A 22,920-nucleotide genomic window follows, 5' to 3' on the forward strand; every position below is an offset into this window, starting at 1 on the left:
ATTTGGCAGGTGAGGCCGTTTCTAACGCAAAAGCTTCACCAAGGTTTCTCTTCCAACTTCAGCCTTAAACAGTCCTGTCCTCCTCAGACAGCCCCCACCTCCAGCCTTTAGCTGTAAATACTTACTGCTTTATAGCTAATGCTTGCCACCCCTCAAAATTAAGTCTTTTGATATGCATTTACATCCCTCCCTAACCATGTCCTCATCACCCTTCCCAAACTCAGCCTCATCTCCAGGCCTAGAACCTCTCCCTAGGTGAGGGACTGTCCTCGGGTAGGAGTGCTGACAGACCTGTGCATGAGCCCAGCTGCATAGCCCGTGCTAATCCCAGCCCAGCTCTAGCCTTTAAACCCACTGGGGCTTTGGTACTGGAGGCCCAGTTACAGTAACCCCTGTGGCCGTTCCGCTTCCAGGCCATCTGGGAGTTGTGATCCCCCACCCTACACCACTTTGGTGAGAAATGCATTCCTTTCTTACAATAAAGTTTTCATTTTATGTCTAAATTCAAGCATTCCGAGAAAACGTGTAGCAATTATATCAAGACAGACATGACAGGCACCAACATGAGTCTTTCATTACACACTTTTCATGCCTTCTCTCCACAGATTTCTTTGAGGCAACTCTGACTCCTTTTCTCACAGGCAGCTCCACACAGCACCGACTCCTCCTCTCCTCTGTACGACTGGCTAAACCCCAGCCTGTCCCTTCCCCAGCCACCTGAGCCTGTCTGTCCCACACACAGCATCCTCTCACCTTGTCCATCCCTTGCACGGCCACGTGTCCCTTCCTCCTCGCAGCACAGCCAGCAGGCTCCAGCCCACACTGCAGCAGGCTCTGCACCTCCAGCTGGAGCTGTGCTTAGTGAAACTGGCAGCCAGCTGACCCACGCTTTTATAACAACCAGCCTCACTGGGCAGGCAAGGCTGTTTCCACTCCTTGCTAATCAGTACAGCTGTAACTCGTTGGCAACTAGTGCCTTCTGCGCTATCCTTACAAACTATTCTCCTACAGAAATGGACCGGAATTCCGCGGGGATTTTCCGGGGATTCCGGGGGGATTTTCCGGGGATTCCGGGAGGATTTTGTCGGGAATTCCGGGGGGATTTTGTCGGGGATTCCGGGGGGATTTTCTGGGGGATTCCGGGGGGATTTTATCGGGGATTCCTGGGGGATATTCCCGGGGATTCCGGGGGGATTTTCTCGGGGATTCTGGGCATATTTTCTCGCGGATTCCGGGGGGATTTTCTCAGGGATTCCGGGGAGATTTTATCGGGGATTCCGGGGGGATTTTTCCCGGGAAATCCGTGGGGATTTTCCCCCGCGATTCCAGGGGGATTTTCCAGGGGATTCCGGGCATATTTTCTCGGGGATTCCTGGGGGATTTTCCAGGGGATTCCATGGGGATTATCCAGGGGATTCCAGGGGGATTTTATCGGGGATACCTGGGGGATTTTCCAGGGGATTCTTGGGGGATTTTCCCGGGGATTCCGGGGGGATTTTCACGGGGATTCCGGGGGGATTTTCACTGGGATTCCGGGGCGATTTTCTCAGGGAATTCCGGGGGATTTTCTCGGGAATTCCGGGAGGATTTTCAGGAGTATTCCGGGGGGATTTTCCCGAGTATTCCGGGGGGATTTTTTCGGGGAGTCCGGGGGGATTTTCCCGGGGATTCCGAGGGGATATTCCCGGGGAATTCCGGGGGGATTTTCTCCGGGATTCCGGGGGGATTTTCCAGGGGTTTCAGCGAGGAATTTCCCGGGGAATTCCCGGTGGATTTTCCAGGGGATTCCGGGTGGATTTTCTCGGGGATTCCGGGGGGATTTTCCCGAGTATTCCGGGGGGAATTTTTCGGGGAGTCCGGAGGGATTTTCCCAGGGTATCCGGGGTGATTTTACGAGGAATTCCGGGGGGATTTTCCCGAGTGTTCCGGGGGGATTTCCTCGGGGATTACGGGATGATTTTCTCGGGCAATTCCGGGGGATGTTCTCGGGGATTCCGGGGCCATTATCTCGGTGATTCTGGGGAGATTTTCTCGGGGATTCCGAGATTATTTTCCCGGGGAATTCATGGGGATTTTCCCGGGGATTCCGGGGGGATATTCGCGGGGATTCCGGGGGATTTTCTCGCAGATTCCGGGGGGATTTTCATGGGGATTCCGGGGTATTTTCTCCTGGATTCCTGGGGGATTTTGCCGAGTATTTCGGGAGAATTTTCTCGGGGATTCCGGGGTGATTTTCCCGGGAAATTCCGGGGGATTTTCCAGGGGATTCCGGGGGGATTATCCAGGGGATTCCGGGGGGTTTTTCCAGGGGATTCCGGGCATATTTTCCCGAGTATTACGGGCGAATTTTCTCGGGGATTCCGGGGAGATTTTCTTGGGGATTCCGGGGGGGCTTTCACAGGGATTTCTGGGGGATTTTCGCGTGGATTCCGGGGGGATTTTCTCGCGGATTCCGGGGGCTATTTTCCCGGGGATTCCGGGGGAAATTTCTCGGGGAGTCCGGGGGGATTGTCTAGGAGAATTCCGGGGGATTTTCTCGGGGATTCTGGGGGGATTTTCCATCGGACTCCGGGTTGATTTTCCCGGGGACTCCGGGGAATTTTCTCGGGGATTTCTGGAGGATTTTCCCGGGGATTCCGGGCGGATTTTCTCGTGGATTCCGGGAGGATTTTCCCGGGGAATTCCGAGGGATTTTCAGGGGAATCCGGGGGGATTTTCTCGGGGAATTCCGAGGGATTTTCTCGGGGATTCAGGGGGGATTTTCCACGGGATTCCGGGGGGATATTGCAGAGTATTCCGGGGGGATTTTCCGGGGAATCTGGGGGGATTTTCTCGGGGATTCCTAGGGGATTTTCCAGGGGATTCCGGGGTGATTATCCCGGGGATTTTCCTGGGGGATTTTCCCGGGGATTCCGGGGGATTTTCTCGGGGATTCCGGGGAGATTATCCCGGGGATTTCGGGGAGATTTTCTGGGGGATTCCTGGGGGATTTTCTCGGGGATAGCGGACGGATTATCACGGGGATTCCGGGATGAGTTTCTCGGGGAATTCAGGGGGATTTTCCAGGGGATTCCGGGGGGATTTTCCCGGGGAATTCCGGGGGATTTTCTCGGGGATTCCGGGGGGATTTTCCCGGGGATTCCCGGGGATTTTCTCTCGGATTTTTTCCCCAATTTTTCAAGCATTTTTCCCCGCAATTTTCGTGGATTTTTCCCAAATTTTCCCCATTTCTCACGGATTTTTTTCCCCATTTCTCTCTGATTTTTTCCCCATTTCACCATGATGTTTTCCCCATTTCTCACTGATTTTTCCGTTGATTTTTCATGGATTTTTCCACACATTTTTCGTGGATTTTTTTCCCCATTTTTCCCCATTTCTCACTGATTTTTTCCCCCATTTATCACTCCTTTTTCCCCATTTTTCCCCATTTCTCACTGATTTTTTCCGCCATTTTTCATGGATGTTTCCCCCAATTTTCATGGATATTTCCTGATTTTCCCCCCCATTTCTCACTGATATTTGCCCCCATTTCTCTCTGAATTATTCCCCCCATTTTTCGTGCATTTTCCCGCCCATTAATCACTGATTTTTTTCCCCATTTCTCACCGACTTTCCCCCCCATTTCTCACTGATTTTTATCCCCCACTTCTGACTGATTTTTCCCAATTTTTCGTTGATCTTTTTCCCCATTCCTCACCGATTTTTCCCCCATTTCTCTCTGATTTTTCCATCATTTTTCATGGTTTTTCCCCCCCATTTCTCACTGATTTTACCCCATTTCTGACTGATTTTATTAATGTTTGTATTTCTATTTCTATTTCTATTTATGTTTATATTTATTATTATTGTTTTGCATGTTTATGTTTATGTTTATGTTTATGTGTAGGTTTATGTTTATGTTTATGTTTATGTTTATGTTTATATCTATGCAGGTTAACGTTTGTGCATGTTTATGTCTATATTTATATTTATGCATATTTATTTTTATGCCGGCGAACGCGGGCAGGCGTTTTATGTAAACGCCTATCCGCCGGGGTCCTAGAGAGGCCGCCATCTTGAGCGTGTCGGGACTCTCAAAATGGCGCCTCGGGCGGCACCCCGGCTGACCTGCCAAAAATGGCGGCAGAAAGGGCGGGAAAAAATCAGGACCCCGGTGTGTAGGCATAAGATGCCTGATTACATCGCCGACGCCGATCCGCTCGCCGACAATTTTCCCGGACGTGTCAGAGCGTGCCGACAACGGCCGCGCGGTCCGCGGTGCCGCGGGCGTGAGGGCGCCGGCGAGCGCGGACAGGCGTTTTATGTAAACGCCTATCCGCCGGGGTCCTAGACCGGCCGCCATCTTGAGCGCTGCCGCAGGGCTGGGTCCCGGCCCGCGGGCCCTTCCGCCATCCTGAGAGGGGCACCGTGCAGTACCCGCCCGTGTCCACACGGCGGCAGCACTGCCGCCCAACTCAGCCCGGCACTGCCGCCCTGTCAGGGACAGCCAGAGAAGGGAGAGAGTTCCAAGCACCAGAGTCCCCACCCGTCATAAAATCCTCTCAATGAACGCCCCAAAAAAACCCCGACCCAAACTAAAAATGCCCTGCCTCTGACCAAATGAAAAAAAAAAACCTTTTATATATATAAATCATCTATTTTTTAATATTTAAGTTATAGTCATAATCTATACATATTTCATATATTCCATTTAATTGCTATTCTATTTATCATATATACAATATTATTTTATTATTCATTATATACATAGATTTATATTAGTAATGTTATTTCTATTTTATGTATATCCATCTATCGGCAGGCGCGATCAATCGATCGCCGATCTAATCGATCGGCAGGCGCGATCAATCGGTCGCCGATATAATCGATCGACAGGCATTAGCAATCGATCGCCGATATAATCGATCGGCAGGCGCGATCAATCGATCGCCGATCTAATCGATCGGCAGGCGCGATTAATCGATCGCCGATCTAATTGATCGGCAGGCATTAGCAATCGTTCGCCGATCTAATCGATCGGTAGTCGCGATCAATCGATCGCCGATCTAATCCATAGGCTTGCATTAGCTATCGATCACCGATCTGATTTTTCCCGCCATTTTTCATTGATTTTTTCCCCCATTTCTCTCTGATATTTCCCCCCATTTTTCATGCATTTTTCCCCCATTTCTCACTGATTTTTTTCCCCGCAATTTTCGTGGATTTTTTCCCAAATTTTCCCCATTTCTCACTAATTTTTTTCCCCCATTTCTCAATGATTTTTTTTTCCCAATTTTTCAAATATTTTTTCCCCATTTCTCACCGATTTTTTTCCCCCATTTCTCACTGATTTTTCCCCCCCATTTCTCACTGATTTTTCCCCCATTTCTAACTGATTTTTTCCACCCATTTTTCATGGATTTTTTTCCCCATTTTTCCCCCATTACTCACTGATTTTTTTTCCCCCCATTTCTCACTGAATATTCCCCCATTTTTCATCGACTTTACCCCCATTTACCATTGATTTTTCACCCATTTCTCGCTGATTTTGTCCCCAATTTCCCCCCATTTCTCATTGATTTTTTCCCCTGTTTCTCACTGATTATTTCCCTCATTTTTCATGGATTTTTTCCCCCTTTTTCCCCGTTTCTCACTGATGATTTCCCCCATTTTCCCCCATTTCTCACTGATTCTTTTTCCCCCATTTTTCATGGATTTTTCCACCCATTTTGCGTGGATTTTTTCCCGACTTTCCCCCCCATTTCTCACTGATTTTTGCCCCCATTTCTCTCGGATTTTTCCCCCCATTTTTCATGCATTTTCCCGCCCATTAATCACTGATTTTCTCCCCATTTATCACTGATTTTTGCCCCATTTCTCAATGATTTTCCCCCCATTTTTCATGCATTTTCCCCCCCATTTCTCACTGATTTATTCCCCATTTCTCTCGGATTTTTTCCCCAATTTTTCAAGCATTTTTTCCCGCAATTTTCCTGGATTTTTTCCTGATTTTTCCCCATTTCTCACTGATTTTTACCCCCCATTTCTCATGGATGTTTCCCCCAATTTTCATGGATATTTCCCCATTTCCCCCCCCATTTCTCACTGATTTTTGGCCCCATTTCTCTCTAAATTTTCCCCCCATTTTTCCTGCATTTCCTCCCCAATTCTGATTTTTGCCCCAATTTTTCATGCATTTTTTCCCGCAATTTTCCTGGATTTTTTCCTGATTTTTCCCCATTTCTCACTGATTTTTTCCCCATTTCTCACTGATTTTCCCCCCATTTTTCATGGATTTTTCCCCCTATTTTTCGTGGATTTTTTCCCGATTTTTCCCCGTCTCTCACAGATTTTCCCCCCCATTTCTCATGGATGTTTCCCCCAATTTTCACAGACAGAGAAGGGAGAGAGTTCCAAGCACCAGAGTCCCCACCCGTCATAAAATCCTCTCAATGAATGCCTCAAAAAAACCCCGACCCAAACTAAAAATGCCCTGCCTCTGACCAAATGGAAAAAAAAAACTTTTATATATATAAATAATCTATTTTTAAATATTTAATTTATAGTCATAATCTATACATATTTCATATATTCAATTTAATTGCTATTCTATTTATCATATATACAATATTATTTTATTATTCATTATATACATAGATTTATATTACTAATGTTATTTCTATTTTATGTATATCCATCTATATTTGTAGGTTCATTGTTTTTAATATTATTTATTTAAAAGCTCTGCCTCTAACCAAATAGAAACAAAAAACTCGATTATTTTAAATTATATTTGAATATATTTTTCTATTTAGTTTTCATATTTATATCTGTAGATTTATATGTCTATATTGTGTATTCTATATTTATATACTATTTAATGTATTTTTTACTAGTATATTAATATACTATATGCTATTTACATTCTAACATACTATTTAATATAACATATTAAAATCGATAAATTATTTATATTACATACTACATACATGTATTTTATATTTATATTTATTTCTATATATTTATACTTACATATATATATGCATATATAGTTATCATCATTTTATGTCAGTATCTATTTTTGCATATTTGTATATTTTTGCCTATATTATTTATATTATTTTCAAAAAACCCTCCTCTAACCAAATAAAAACCAATAAAAAATTCCTTTTAAAGTCTAAATATTTATATATTTCTATTTTCATAACAGAATATAATGTAATGTAATATATTTATATATTGGTTTCTTATATTTGCTTCTATATTTTTATTCTTTATCTTTTATATTTACAGTATCTATTAAAAAAACCCTACCTCTATCCAAACACAAACCAATAAAACATTCCTTTTAGACTATATTTAGCTATTTTTTAAGGTTCTGTTTTTCATGCATTCTACACCCACCCCTCCCTCTCAATGTTCTGGCACCCACCATGACCCCCCGCCATGCCCGACTCACCTGCTCCTCCAGCGCAGCCCGGCTCCCTCTCCCAGGGACCTTGGGGTGCCCCAAACCACGTCGGAGCCCCCCTCAGCCTTTTTTCCTCACCCCAAAGAAGGCACAGAACGACTCCAACTGCCCTGGACAGCAGCAGGGCACTTGACTGCAACCCCTCCCATGGGTCCATCCCACAGAAAGTGACTCTGCTGACACCAGAAAAGGGAGGGCAACCCCCACAAGGGCTGAAGTTCCTCCCCAGCCCTGCAGACACAGGGGACAAGGGGCAGAAAGGAGGAGGGGCAGCAGAGAGGACAAGGGAAGAAAATCAACATCAAGGTGCACGATGAAATGGAACCCCCCCCCCAAAAATAAGAAGAAGAAAAATGAAAACGAAAAATAACCAAAAAACGAAAAGAAACCCCTTGCATGCTGGATGGGCAGCACAAGAGGGAGGGATTAAAAATGAACAGGGACAGTGAACGGGACACAAGGATCCCACGGGAAACAACGGCACAGGGAGCACCACAGAGGCACAGAGAAGGACGGAGAAAAGACAGAGAGTGCCAAACACACAGCAAGGACTGAGGGGTACCATGACAAAGAGGGAACCCAGGAGCCAGAGAGGAAGCGAGCACAGCCCGTGCGGGGCGGGCAAAGACGGGCAAGGAGCAGCACAGGCACGGAGACAGAGAGGCACGGCCAGCAGGACAGAGGCTCACCAGGAGAGGGGCACAGGAAGGGAGGAGCACCGGGCAGCGCTCCTTTAGGACAAGAATATTCACACACACAAGCAATTCCCTCATTTGCACCTCATTTTTATTTCACACCCCCCCCCCCCAATAAAAAATTCAGCTCATAGCACAGGCAGCTCTGGCTTTTCCCTGCACAGTATTTCTACCAAGGACCTGGGCACAGCACGCGGTCGCGAGTCACCTGAATCAATCCTGATTTACATTTCAAAGCTTCTCCTTCTGGCACTGCACCTTCTCAGACCCGGGCTGCCATGTTCCACTCCCCTCATGGCCACATTCAAGAACAACTGTTGCCATTCTGCAGAGAATTCCCAATATGACTCACATATTATCAGTGGGCAGAAAACTCTTTGGGCTTCAGTTCCACCTCTCACCTGTTCCACGTGGAGGGAGGACAGGCATTTGTCACACATCACAGCAGCAAGGCTGGATCAAGGCTTTTTTTTTTTTTTTTTTTTTTTTGATTCAATAAAAGGGTAAGAAAAAACAAACCAGGTCTCATACAAATGTCTTGAAACACCATTAAAGCTTTTTAAACCCAAGGAAACCATCGTGATTCCTGACTTCAGTCTTCTATCCATACTGGTTTTGGCATCATGAAATCAATCAGAGTCTTTTAAGAAATACTAAATCATCATGACTAAACCCCGGGCTCCTGGTCATTTGCACTTACAGCCCCTTGTAGGAAGCTCTCCAGCCTTTTTTTCCCATCCTACGTTGGACAGAGGATGGCTGTGAACCGCACGCCTCCGCACAAACAGTCCTGCCGGTTCCTCAAAAAGTTTAAAATGCCTGTGATAAAAATGATAGAAAGTAATACTGCCTCTCAGACTGTGCAAGAAATGGGAAGTTGGACTTTCAATGTCCCACTGAGAGATGCCAAATAAAAGCTTCCCCATGAGCTCGCACAGAGTAGTAACATTTCTTGGACGAAACTAAACTAAGATATTTTTTTTGACCAAACAAGATAGGTCTGTATGAGAACAGCTCAGGAGGCTTTCAGGGCTCGCAGTGATGCTGGCAGAGCACAGAACGTTAAAGATGAAGTCTTAACTCCCTGAATTAATGCCCTGTGGTAGCCAAATCTTTTTGCAAAGACACATAAGACTTGCTTCTCCTTGTTTCCGAGTTCCCAAGCCATCCTGTAATTCGTCACCTGCACTAGTGCAGACCAATCTGCCGTGGGCAAGGAACAGATCCGGCTCCTGAGCTCCAAGCCACGTGTCCCCGATGGAAACCCAAGTCAGGAATACAAAAACACCTGTGGAAGAAAGACGAGAGAAAAATCAGAAGACACAGATATTCTTCTATTCCCACACAGAAATACCGAGCCAAGCTGTTTACCTCTGGGACTCTGTTTTAAAACAGCTCCCCAGCTCTGTTCCTAGATGGAAAACGTGGAGTGGCTTTGCCCATGCAAAGCCAATGAGCCTCCTCACAAGAAGGAACAAACCAGCTTCCTGCTAAATCAGACACCTGGAAATCTCACCTGTCACATGCTGTCATGGACCAGCAAGAGGGATCAGCATCCAGGCCCACGTGGACTTGTTCATTCCTGGCTTCTAATGCAGCAGGGACAACAGCACTGAAGGGAAATGATCACGTCTTCATTTAAAGAGAACCCAACTTCTTCATCAAAGCCATCACTGTCCTCGAGCAGGACATCCACCATATCCAGGACATCTAATAAGTGAAGAAAAACATCAAAGCAAGAATCCAGACTAACAGGAAAAACAACAGACGTAGAATGCAACACTCCAGGAATACAAGGCATCTTTTTAATTCTTTTTAATTAAAAAAAAAAAAAAAAAAAAAAAAGTATGAAAGCCACATTTGTCACGCAATACAACGTTAAGTGCAACCCCTAAATTACAGCTGAACCTTCACTCTGCCTTTCAATGCTGCTGTCCAGCACGGAGCAGCTGTGGCTGCTCCTGGATCCCTGGATGTGTCCAAAGCCAGGCTGGACACTGGGGCTTGGAGCAGCCCGGGCTACTGAAAGGTGTCCCTGTTCATGGCAGGGCTGGAACTGGATGAGATTTAAGGAGCCTTGCCGGCCAAACCACTCTGGGATTCCATGACTCTGTCAACAGTCCCAGGCAGAAGGGCTAGATTTCCATTTGAGTTCAAAAACGCTGCTGCAAGAGCATGAAGAGAGATTTCAAATACCGTTCAAGTGGCACAGCCACGGCAGAAATTACTTTCAGAGGTAAAGCGGCAACTTGGCAATTCCACTTCGACTTCTGATACCAAGAACACGTGGAGAGCTGAATCCTGGAGGGCCCTTACTTAACAGGATTGCCAGAGTTATCCATCCCCAGTTTGCTGATTAGGGCTAGAAAGTGTATCCCCAAGTCATGGAGTTGGGATGTTGACAGGTTACCACATACCATCAATGTGAGAGACGGGGATGCTGATGTTATCAGAGTCCTGTTTAAACAGAGCCACCTGGAGCGTGCTGGCTGCCTGAACCAGGTCTGCTGCCTTGTCAGTGTAGGGACAGGGGTTGGCCACCAGCTTCAGCAGGATCTGTCAGCAAAGGTGGGGAGAAAGGTAAGTGCACCTGCTGGCTGGCAAGTGCAGGGGAACCACACGGTACTGAGAACGACCACGTGCTGAAAGCTGGGCAGCTTTTATGAGGACAACTTCCATAGCACTTCTGCAGGATTCTGTCTACAGTTCCTGCTCTACAGGCCACACTGATGGAAAAACAAAAACCCACCACAACTTGGCACCTAGACTGCGACCACACACCGAGTACCTGGGCAGACCACAGTGGAGGCAAAGCACTGGGCATTCAACATCCTGAAGAGTAAACAGCAAGTGTCACCTTTCCTTGTCAAGGACCACCATCTACTGAGCTCTGATAATGTCGGCACCTAAAGAGGAGATCAAAGCTACCCACACCTACACCACTCTACCCTTACACCAACAATGCTGTAATAACAGCTGATCTTTTTGGATTTCATTTTCCTACAAATCATTTGGCTGCCCTCCCACTGAACACAAGAAGGATGCCACCTCCGTATAAAGAATCCCAAACAAGGCTTTTCTCAGAATTCATTCGCTGGTCTTTGACAGGTTTCTCAACAATAGCAACAAGACCTCCAGTTTCCACTAACACTATTCTTTGCATTTTTTTATCCAGCTGATTTGAACACCGTTACCTTTTCCAAAAACTGAATCACTGCTTCCTTTTGGTCTTCTTTTGTATTATCCAAGTGCTCCAGCCAAATTGAAAGCTCTTTCCACGTGTACTCAAACGCTCCACTGTCACGTAAAACCTGTCCAGGAAACAAAGGAGGAGGTGTGTAAATAAACCTCAAAACACCTAAAATACAAAACCCCGAGGGATGCAGATCTTTTTCTATAGTCACCTTCATGCTTCCTTCTTTTAGGAACGAAAAGAAGAGCAGGTTGATGAGGAGTCGTATCTGCCGCTCTCCTCACCCTCAGTTCAAGAGGCTCACTAGGGGGACTTCAGCTGCATAGTGGACAATAAAAATCCTACTTCTGTAATTTCTGGAAAGCAGGTTATACTGCTTTCAGAGGGCCGTACAGCTTTCTATCATCACAGGCAGTTAAAAAAAAAAAAAAAAGCACCTTCAAAATAGCCTGTAGGGGAGTTTTAGAAAACTACCGACGAAACAAAGGAAAATCATTGCTAAATTAAACCTGAATCAGGCTACTTGTACTTAAAGCAATCAGGCAGACGGATGAACAGTCACATAAATGAGCAGTGGGCTGTGACCACAGCAAGGTCCAGAGAGAAGTGCAAGTTGCTGGGGGTGGTGAGGAAGACCAACAAGTCCCACACCCTAGAGACAGGCTTTGACGTGCCTAGAAACTTCCCCCCGCTTTCCTGCTCTCCAAATTCAGGCCCTGACTGCGAGCACCCAAACTCGGTGACCCCGAGCTCCAGCTCTACAAGCAAGAAAGGAGGAGGGAGAAGAGGAAGGAATCCGAGTGACACCAGGGTTCAGCTCCTTCCCCCTAAGGCCCAGCAAGAGAGGAAACCTTGCCCAGCTTCCCGACCCTGGCACCTACGTTGGACGACTGCAATTACACAGGATGAATCTGTGCCTTTGCTCCTCTCCACACATCAAATACAAGGAAGCCATCACAACTCATTTGTTCTACAGTTACTCCGTGTACAACACCAGCAGCTCTAAAAATAACTGCTGCTCACATCAATCTGACAGGGGAATTCATTTAAAGCAAGAAAACATGAAGGAAAAAGGATTCATTATAATATAAGCGACTATTTTTGGCAGGGTCTGGAAACAGAAATGCACCTGCAGCTCTCACAAAACCAGGCAGGAACAGAATGTGAAATCCAAAAACGAGCCTTCAGTTACATGGCACTGTGCAGAAAAGTAAGTCCTTACCATCTATTCTTAGCAGCCTTTCTGCTGACGGAACTGCCCCAACTTCCCTGTTCCTGCTTTCCCTTCAGAGAAAATGCAAAGGACTGAAGTGGAAAGTGGACACAGGAACAAGTCAAGCAGTCCATGTTCCCACCTGGCAAAAGAATCCAAAACCATCAGAAAAACGGCACATTTTGAGCAGCTTTCGGTTGAGACATTCATTGCTGGGAGACCAAGTGAACCTGCCTTTAATCCCTTGCAAGGATCAAGGGCCACTAAACCCTAATTCAGTCACTGTAACTGGATTTTTTTCTTGGCAGAACAGTCTGCTTGCATTTATTCCTTATTCCTAGGGGTAAATCTCTACCCCTACTTAGGTAACTAAAGGATGTCCTCTTTGAATAAGGTGCTAAAAACAGCAGCCTCTGGTGTCTGGTGGACTTCGAGCTGGCCAGCTTTTTCTCAAAAGTCAAATAACTAATTTAAATATGCGGAGGGGGATGCTAATTTTCAAGACAAAAAGTCCTCCTTGCATCAAAGCTGGGATCAGACAATAACAGAGAGGACTACTCTGCAGGGCCAGAGGAAACCGGAGAAGACTTATGAAAGGCTAGAGTGCTGAAGTACAGATTAAAGAAACGCTGATAAAAAGTAAAAATCCAAAGTAATATCTTCTTGATCAATGTCAAGACCTTTGCAGGCACCAACTGCACTGATTTATTACAGTATCAGAATTCATTCAGCCTCGGGGGGGTGCGTAAACACGACAGACATTTTCTTTGCTCTTTCATCAACTGCTGCAGTGAAGTCCGTTCACAGCATTGATTTCTGTCAAATATTTCGTTACTAGCCGGTTATCTGACAGCAAATTTCAACAAGAGGCACAGGAAAGGAGACTGGTGACCACACAATCCTGCAGCAAAGGTAACTGCTTCAAGAAAAAATCGTACAATCCTGAAATTTCAGGCCAGTGGGATAGAGTGAATATCCTGATATTTCAATTCCAAAGCTTACCTTAATGGTCTCGGGCTCCGGGGCTTGGAGGGGGGGTCGGTTCGGAAGGGCCGCCTCCGGAGGAGGGGATCCCGGGGGGAGTCAGGGGCCCGGGGAGGGGGGCGAGGCGGAGGGAGAGGAAAAAGAGGAAGATGAGGAGGAGGAAGAAGGGGGAGAGGGTTTGAGAGGAGGGGAAGCCCAAATCCGTGCTGTGTGCGGAGCTCCGACAGCACGCTGCAGCCCGCAGCTCAGTGTGAGCACGGGGCAGAGGAGGCGATTTCTGGGCATTCAATCACCCTGAGGCGGGCCCGGCACCGCCCCTGCAGCACCGTCCCCAGCACAGCTCGGTACCGCTCCGGGATCACCCGGCCCCGCCCCCGGTGCCGCCCGGGACCACTGGGGACCGCCCCTAAAGCACCGCCCCGGCCCCGCCCGGTCCCGTCCCCGGGACCTCCGTGCCCCGCCTCGCCAAGCCCCGGCTCCGCCCCGAGCCTGCCCGGGCTGCGCCGGGACCATCGCTGGCGGCCCCGCCCCTCTCCCCCGGGCCGAAGCGGGCTGAAGGAGATGTCCGCACGATTGGAAACGCCGCCGAAAATCGCACCCGTGGGATCGGTGTCGGCGTCGTGCGCAGGCATCCCACTAGAGCGAGCGGGCTCCTTGCTGTGCCACCCTCCTTTTGCAGCCAGAGTTAGAAGGTCGGGGAGCGACACCCGAGCCGCCATCTTGGGAGAGGCAGGCGCGCAGTACCGCGCTCTGCCCACAGGGTGGCGCTTGGGAGACAGGCAAGGGATGGAATCAAGGAGTGTCCCAATCCTTGAGGAAATCCCCCGGAATGAACGCCCCAAAAAACCCCGACCAGAACTGAGAAACCTCCTGCCTCTGTATGAGTGCAAAGGGTGTGCAAGGAGTGTGCAAATAGTGTGCATTAGCAATCGATCGGCAGGCATTAGCAAGAGATCGCCGATCTAATCGATCGGCCGGCGCGATCAATCGATCGCCGATCTAATCGATCGGCAGGCGCGATCAATCGATCGCCGATCTAATCGATCGGCAGGCATTAGCAATCGATCGCCGATCTAATCGATCGGCAGGCATTAGCAATCGATCGCCGATATACTCGATCGGCAGTAGCGATCAATCGTTCGCTGAGCTAATCGATCGGCAGGCATTAGCAATCGAACGCCAATTAAAGGACGAACACAGGAGCAATTGAGCACCGAGAGATGGATCTGGGCAGGAGCAATTGAGCACAGAGTGATGTATCAGGATCCTGCCACCCTTTACAAACCTAGCCTGCTGTTTGAGTGCCAACTGCCTCCTTCAAACTGACATCAGGAAACTGGGAGGGTCAATTTTGTTTTACAGGGAAAAGGAGCACAGTTTGTGTACAGCTCCCTGTTCCAGGAACTGGGCTTCTGCCTGCTAAAATTCCAATTGACGCAGGATTTCTCCCAGACCAAAGCTGGCACCGCCTAGAACTCTGCTTGCCCTTGGAGTGGTCCTGGATGGCCCCGGGGGCCCTGTTCCGTGTCTTCACGGTTTCTGGAGTGTCCTGCAGCACTGGGATAACTTTGATATTTTTGTGTCCTTCTCAATGGCAGGATCACTCCCAGGAGTCCCAGTGTCCTCCCTGTGTCCCTAGTTTCCTCCCAGCGTGCCTTCCAATGTTCCCATTTCCCTCACAGTTCTTCCAGTGTCCCTGCCAGTGCTCCCAGTTTTCCCAGGGCAAGTACTGGACACACAGCAGAAGTGGCTCCATCACTGCTTTGACCCTTTATTGCCACCACAGGAAGCCCGTGAGGATCCCTGAGGTTTCCCAGGGAGGGTGGGGTGGGATGTGTGGGGTCCCAGGGGAGTCCCTCGGGAAGTTGGAGGTCCAAGAAAGATTCTGGGAGGGGGCCTGGAGTGTTTGGGGGTCCCAAGGGTCACATGGAAAGGGGTCCCAGCGGTCTGGGGTGGGGTCCCAGGGGCATCCCAGGGTGTCCTGGGGGCCAATGGGTGGACCCAGGGAGTCTTTGGGTTCCTGGGGATCATTCGGGGGTCCCAGAGGGTTCAAGGTGGGTCCCAAGGGGTCAGGGGGAAATTCCCAGTGAATACTTTGGGGGAAAAGGGGGAGTCCCTCAGGGGCTGACGGGGGGAGGAGCAGCCCCTCCCCCAGTGCTGCCCCGGCTCAGGGTCCGGCTGCGGCCGCGCTCCCCCTCCCCCACAGTGATGGAGCCAGTGCGGGAGCGGGACAGGCGCGTCATGGCAGAGGTGGCCACTGCGGGGACACAGCCACTGGCCTTAAATCGCGCCCCTTCCCCTCCAATCCACGCCCCTCTCTCAGTAGACCACACCCCTTTATGTAAACCACACCCATTTCATCCAAACCACGCCCATTCCCTGTTAAAACACCTCCTTTTATGTAAACCACACCCCCTTAATCCAAAACCACACCCTGTCCCAAAAACCACAGCCCCTCCCCAATCCACACCCTCTAGCCCATAGGCTGCTCATATTAGTGCATATTAATGAGCCCCTCCGGTATTGGGGTTACTCACTGTAGCCCATGCCCTGCAGGAAGTTCTTGATGGCCTCAGTCAGCCGGCTGGGCTGGGGGGAGGGGCATGGTCAGCACTGACCACCGAATGTTCCCTGGGTGACCACTCCCACCCCCCACACCCACTGACCCCTGCCGTGACCTCTGGCCCCTCACCTGGGCAATCCGTGGCTGCCCGCCGCCGTCGGCCATCTGCAAGAGAGGTCGTCGAGTGACCATCGAGTGGTCACTCGGTGGTCACTCGGTGGTCATCAGGAAGTCAAACGTCACCTTCAGGAAGGATGTTTGTGTCGGGTCCAGTTTGGTGTTGCACTCCACCTTGGGGGAGGGGCCCAGGGGGGTCAAGGGATCAGGGTGGTGTCATTTGACCACACCTTGAGTGACCACGACCCCCCCCACATCACACCTCCCCCACTCACCACGGCGTCCTCGTGGGGGGAGTTGTCACCGACCACCAGCAGGACCGGGCAGCTGGGAGAGGGATCAAGGGGTCACTCAGGTGTCAGGGGTCTTTGAGGGGTCACTCAGGCAGCACTCATGGGTCAGTGATCACGCAGGGGTCACTCGGGGGTCAGTGGTCAGTGAGGGTCCACTCAGTGGTCACTCACCTCAGGCTCCCGGCCCCGCTCCGCTCCAGGCCCAGGTTGCCCCGGCTAAGGACACTTGGGGGTGGGGAAACACTTTAGCCCCACCCACCATGGCCACACCCCTTTGTGAACCCACCTCCTCCCAGGACACACCCACCCCTTAAACCCTTCCCTCCCCCTTTAGCCACACCTTTTACCCCCTCAGGCCACGCCTCACGGCTGTAACTCCACCCCTAAAGCCACACCCCTCCCACAGCCACGCCCACCCCCCACTATATATATATATATAGTGCAGGATGTAAAAACCTTTCTAAACCCAGAAACTCTTTCAACAGATATACAGGTCACAGATGCAGAGAGAGTCTTGGGTTTCAGGGCAAAAAACCCAAAGTTTTCAGTCTTCAGCATCTGCCACTACGTAACCATTGACAGCAAACACGGCTTCGGTCTCGGGGAGACAAGGAGAGTTGGAGAGTCAGAGATTTTACAGATCCTGGTCTCACCTCAGCCTTTCAGCAGAGTCTGCAGGGAGAGGAAAGAAAATGGATCAGAACAGACAGCCTGCTTCCAGAAAATCATCATCATCACCATCATTCATAAAGCATTAAGCAGAGCCGTAAGAACTTCCCCTGGGAGGTTTTCTAGACCCCCGGGTGGTGCTCTTAGGCACACACACTGTGGGCTTATGTTCTTTTTTAAAAAGTGAAGCAACTAATAGTTGGTATAAAGTTATTTATTGTAGAAGCACAACACAAAACAAAACAAAGAAAAACAATGGCATGAGCACATGGCATAAAAGCAAGTGGTCAAAGTAATGGCAAACTGTGACGGCAAAATGCACGTGGCATAAAGCCGTGGCATAGAGCACCAGCTCTCCCTGATGTATGATTTTTATTGAAACTTTCTAATTAGCCAAGACAGAAATTTGGACCACTACTTCTTATGAAAATTTTATTTTTTTAACACACCAAGCTACGTATAAACTATGTACGTGGCTTATCTTGTTTTAACTAAAAAATGTAAGTAATATTTTTAACTTTACTATGTCTGAAACTAAGTTCTTCAATCCTCTAAAAAACACTAATATGTTTTTTAACTTTTATTAGAACATGTGCTACTTCTCAGGCATCTAAGACCTTTTATTCACTAAAAGCACTTAACATTTATTCCATTTACTTTCTCACTTATTCACTCCATATACACACTCATTTTATTTCCACCTCGTGGAAAAACATTTATCTAATGCTACAAAAAAAAAAAAAAAAAAAAAGCCTTTTCTTACACTGTATCTTAGCCCTGAACTTGCAAAATCCCCCACCAAACTAACAATTTACCACGTATAGCTATGGAGTCATTCCTGTCTTTGAGCAAGAGTCTAGCTAAAGCTATGGAGACAAGAAAAAGAAGAGACCTCATACTGTTTCTTTGGAAATTATTGAATCACAGGGAGGTTTTTTTATTAGCTTAGGAAAATGCACACCCAGTTCAGTAGATACTGAATAGCAGGGAAGTCCAGAGATAAATGCTTTGCTTTCGGATACAAAAATTTAAATAAATATTTACATGAAACCAGGAGTCAACATATTGACTGATCAGCAGTCCTTATTAAGAAAAAAATCCCTGGGTGTCCTCTCAAGGGACATAAGAACAGCTTGGCTGGGACACAGCCTGGGTCCAGATGAGCAATCACTGTATAATAAAACAACACTTGTGTGAAAGAACTGTGGTGTGGAGCCTAAATTCAGGGTATAGTTATTGAAGAATACTTTAAGACCGCTTTTAAGCGCTAGAAACTAAAACCAAGCACACTTTCAATTTCTAGACAGATTTGAAAGTCTCAAGATTTGAGCATCTCAAGCACGTACTCACTTGTCAGATTTGCCTTTGCCCACCTTTGCAAGAACAGAGAAGATGTGGCCAGTACAGGTCAGACCCACCCCAAGTTCTGCCTGAGCCCCTCAGGCCACACTTGCTGCTGATAATGCTGACCCCACACAGGCTCCAGCCAGGCCTATTTGGTGCTTGGTTTGTGTACTCTGGCCAACGAGGAGGAACCCTCCCATGCCCTGGACCTGGTGATATTTTCTTGGGTGGAATGTGATTTCTCATACAAAATGCAGACCAGGTTGTTTTGGGTTTGTTTTTTTATTTTTTTTTCCCTAGGATTTGCCTTACACAGGTTCCTAAGTTTCATTTTAAAGTTCTTCTCCCTGTTAAATAGTGTTTCTCCAAAGCTTCCAAATTGTGTTCAGGTTGGAAATCACCACAAGGAAGATCTGAAAAATGCCTTTCCATTTCCTTCCCTCCTCCCTCCAGCTACATCAGTCTGACAGAAGGTATTAGTACTATTTCCAGAGAAGTTTGCCTAACTTCTACTGTTGGTCTGTAACAGCTGCAACAAAATATGCCTTCCTTGAAGTATTTTAGCACTTACTGAGCAATTCTTTGTTTTGGCACTTCTGAGCCAGGGCCTGCAGGTCCTCCTGCAGCCGCAGGTCTTTGCTGACAAGGCTCCACTTGTGCAGCAGCAGCAGCAGCAGCTCCCTGGCGGAGAGGACGCTGTTGCTGACTGTGAAATGCCTCATCTCCCTAAAAGCCTCAACAACAACAGCACGGTATTCCAGCACAGACCTGAGGGTGCTGAAGAACTCTGTCAGCTTGGCCACATCTACATCAGTCCTGAGAAAAGAAAATACAAGTGCTATGTATTTCCTGCATGGTAATTAACACCCATCAGGAACAGTCAGTCTGCAGCCCAAACATGCAGTGGAAATTGAATTTTAGAAGTTGCTGTTCCCAAAATACTTCAGCTGAACTCAGCGTTACTAGTCTAAACTCAAAGATGAATGTAGGCTAGCTGGGGCAGAATATTCTGATTATTGTGCTCACAGAGCATACACAGCACAACTCACTGTGTGTTAGTATTAAGAAAACAACAAAAGCCCCACAGAAATCACATTTTTAGTTCCAATATAAAACAAAAGAAAGATGCCTCTTATTAACCACTCATGGAACAATGAGAATTCATTGTGTTTTTTTACGGCTTTTTTCTATACACTTCTGAAAATTACTAGATACCTAAAATGGAACTCTTACCTCCAAATCAAAACTGTAGAAAAGCTGGAAAAAACCTGATACTTTCCTCAGGTCTAAATACTAGTGTGACAGAAGGAAACTGTTTACCTTTATGTACATGTGCTCCTCTGTGAAGAGAAAAAGCTGGCACTGTGGAGGAGGACAACATTCCCAATCCACAACCACAGACAATAAATGGAAGCTGCACTGCACAGAGTTCCAAGCTGGGAGAACAGCCCAGGAACTGCAGAAGGCCTTTGCTCTGAGGCTCATTACACTGCTGACCATCCTGCCCCTTTTCTTCCCCAGAATGAAAAGCTCAGTCAGGAGTGCACGAGCACAGAGCAGGCGAGGAGATGAACATTCCCCAAGGCCCCGTGTTCAGTGACACATGCAGGAAGTTCCAGTACCTGGCTTCAGCATCTGCTGTGCCACACGAGCAACGTAGAGGGTCAGGGAGAAGGTGAACTTGATCTTTGGCTGCCTGATTCCATTCTGCACAGCATCCAAGAGATACAGCAAGTGCAAGAGACCAGGGAGAGAAGCCTGAGCCACAGCCCAAATGAACACAACAGGAGCATGAACACATAAATCGGCTCCTGAGACATTCCATAGGCCACATAGGTCAAATATCACTTCCACCAGCATTTCCATTCCTACAAACAAAATTCCCAAGAATTTCTAAAACACATTTTTCACTTTCTCGGTCCACAGATTATAACAGGAGGAAACAGAAAGCAGCAGAGGAGAAACAAGGGGAGAGAGCGATGACAAAAAGCTTCTTTTAGCTGCCCCACCACACACATGTAGGTGGATGAGCAAGGCAACATCTCTCCCACACGTGTCCGTGACCTGTAAGTTCTCACCTGCCAAACTGGCAATGGAATTGAGCCTTACCTGGCTCCTCTCTCAAAAGCGAGGCCCTTCCAGATGGGAGCGGAAGGAAGCCAGGACAAAATACAAGCTGCTCCCATGTTGGGGTCATGGCTGCTCAGGGCAGCCACTGTGAGACCTAAGGGACAGAAATGGCCTCATGTGATCCCAGGGGAAGTTTAGGCTGGATATAGGGAAGTCTCATCGTGGAAAGGCTGTCCAGGCCTGGCACAGCTGCCCAGGGCAATGGTGGAGGCCCTATCCGCAGAGGGATTGAAAGCCATGTGGATGTGGCACTCGGACACAATAGACAGCCACGGCCTCGTCGCTGGGCACCATGATCTCAGAGGGCTCCTCCCACCTGAAGGTTGCCCAGGACGCCAGGAGCCAGCAGCCACTTCTCTTGGATTTCCTGCTCATGGGCGTTTTAAGCCTGCTTTGCTTCACAGGTGCTTTTCTGCCAAGGGCATTCCCATAATTTCTGATCCTAATTCAAGGTTTGGAAAGCTGAGTTTGATGAGAATTGGTTCATATTTTGATTAGTCTTAACTTGGAGCTTCCCTTAGCACCAGAATCACAGGGTAAATCCAACGTGGCCTCAAAAGGCCATAAGGTCCCAGCTAGCCAATCCCCAATTCCCTCAGGACTGGTTTGTTGAACCTTTTCAGGGTTCATTTAGTAAACTTAAGGCTTTGACAATGGTACGATCAAAACAACAAGAAACCTGTGAAAAAGAAACTGAATTAAAACCAGCTAAAAGCAGTCCCCGCTGATGACTCAACTAAACAACTCAGCCAAAAGGATCAGGATTTGATTCTCACCAACCCATCTGGCCAGAGTTCTCTGCCCACTGACGACACAGCAACCAGCAGGAACTTTTCTCCCACTCTCCAGCGCAGGCTTCCTCCCACTGCACGCAGGGAACTGCAGCCACTTAGGGAACACCGACTTAGTCCTGGGCTGGCAACAGGAGAGGCACAAGAAATACTGGGAACTCGTTCCGACCTCAATGCCATCCAGACCCCGGAGAAAGCACTTCCCACTGCTCCTAGAATTGTCTTCCCTGTCCCTTCCAGCTTTAGAAGGATTTTGTAGGAGCTGCAATTATTGGTGCAGTTCAGAAGCTGCAGATGCCTAAATCATTCCCTCAAGAACATCAAGCTTCCCTCGAGCATTTCATTTCTTTATCCCAAATATTCTCCTCAATTTTCCACAATCTAGAAAGAAAAAAAGGGAAAAGAAGGAAGACCAATTAATTCTGACATAAGGAGTGTTGAGTATCCCAACACACTTCCAGGTGAAAAAACATTTCTGCTCCTCTAACAAATCCATTGGATAATGTCAGAACTCAATATTAATTATTTTGATACCGTATGAAGAATCGTAAGGACACAACGCTTGGAATTCTCTAAAACAGCTCAGTCTGGCTTATTTCAAGGACTTTCCCACCCAGGGAATTTACTGCTCCCAGATTTAAACACTATATTTGATACAAATCTAACAGAAATTTGACTTGGCTGCCAATATTAGAGCTGCTCCGAGTATGCCCGAACTAATTTTTAGCTCCTTATTTCTAAGGGGAAAGAAAATCGAAGATTTGTTTTTCTCTAGTGCAGTTAAAGCACAATTAAAGCCACCTAGTCGAGGACTATTCACACTTCCCCACGTTAACAGTCGCTTACGGAAAGGGTCGGCAGAGTAAAAGCCTGGGTGGACCAGGTCACTGGCCTTTGCAGCACCCCCAAGTTAGACCGCATCCTACCTATTCCGGAGGCGTGTATGAAGACCGACTCAGCCCCTATTAACGAAAACGAACAGTAACCAGCAGCGAGGGAGCTCTCATGGTCGGCCTGTGCCCCAGCGGCCTTTGGGAGCCCCACGGAGACCCGCCGGCCGCCGCTCGGCGCACTGCGGAGCGGCGCTGCAGTGAGCCCCCGGCCAGGGCCTTCCGAGGGCACGGCGGGAGGGGGAGGAGGAGGAGGAGGAGGAGGAGGAGGAGGAGGAGGAGGAGGAGGAGGAGGAGGAGGAGGGAGAGCGCGCTGCGGCGTTCCGGCGGCTGCGCGGCGCAGCTCCGGAAGACCTGAGCAGGAAACTCCTTTTTTGGCCACGGAAGTGCCATAAAAGGCGTGAAGGAAATGCCAAATTTGGTCGGCGCGGTTCCGGTCGTCGCGGGGGTGGTGCTTGTGTTCAGCCGGGACAGCCCCCGGCTCTGGCGCGGCGCCGCGAGCGCTGGAACCCGGCGGGGGGGATCGCCTCCGAGCCCAGCCGGGCGGCCGTTACAGCCGCTAGTGGCCAGACCTGAACTGGGCTTTAA

General features: G+C 48.3%; 1 protein-coding gene across 28 annotated transcripts; it reads right to left on the minus strand.

The window, feature by feature from the left end:
- Positions 1 to 8,214: 8,214 nt before the first annotated feature.
- LOC106863758 (protein NDRG2-like) lies at positions 8,215 to 22,565 on the minus strand. Of its 28 annotated transcripts, none has more exons than XR_015807084.1 (10): positions 22,369 to 22,558; positions 21,428 to 21,823; positions 19,093 to 20,745; positions 16,228 to 17,180; positions 16,073 to 16,124; positions 11,550 to 11,656; positions 9,662 to 11,456; positions 9,329 to 9,433; positions 8,846 to 8,964; positions 8,215 to 8,470 (listed from the first exon to the last, which is right to left on the minus strand). XR_015807084.1 is itself a non-coding variant. In XM_088174049.1 (10 exons), the coding sequence occupies exons 2-6, from the start codon at positions 21,433 to 21,435 to the stop codon at positions 17,158 to 17,160; spliced, it is 300 nt and encodes a 99-aa protein (XP_088030175.1). In that variant the 5' UTR covers positions 21,436 to 21,823; positions 22,369 to 22,543; the 3' UTR covers positions 8,215 to 9,433; positions 9,662 to 11,456; positions 11,550 to 11,656; positions 16,073 to 16,124; positions 16,228 to 17,157. The 28 variants fall into 28 exon arrangements, 17 of the variants coding, with proteins under 17 accessions (XP_088030175.1, XP_088030168.1, XP_088030169.1 ...); XR_015807079.1 differs by having other exon boundaries at positions 8,215 to 9,433; positions 16,228 to 16,389; positions 16,491 to 16,542; positions 16,965 to 17,180; positions 22,369 to 22,556; XR_015807076.1 differs by having other exon boundaries at positions 8,215 to 9,433; positions 16,228 to 16,263; positions 16,342 to 16,389; positions 16,491 to 17,180; positions 22,369 to 22,556.
- Between the last annotated feature and the right edge of the window lie 355 nt (positions 22,566 to 22,920).

Source organism: Sturnus vulgaris, chromosome 15 (assembly GCF_052056855.1).
Source record: "Sturnus vulgaris isolate bStuVul1 chromosome 15, bStuVul1.hap1, whole genome shotgun sequence".
Taxonomy (NCBI): domain Eukaryota; kingdom Metazoa; phylum Chordata; class Aves; order Passeriformes; family Sturnidae; genus Sturnus; species Sturnus vulgaris.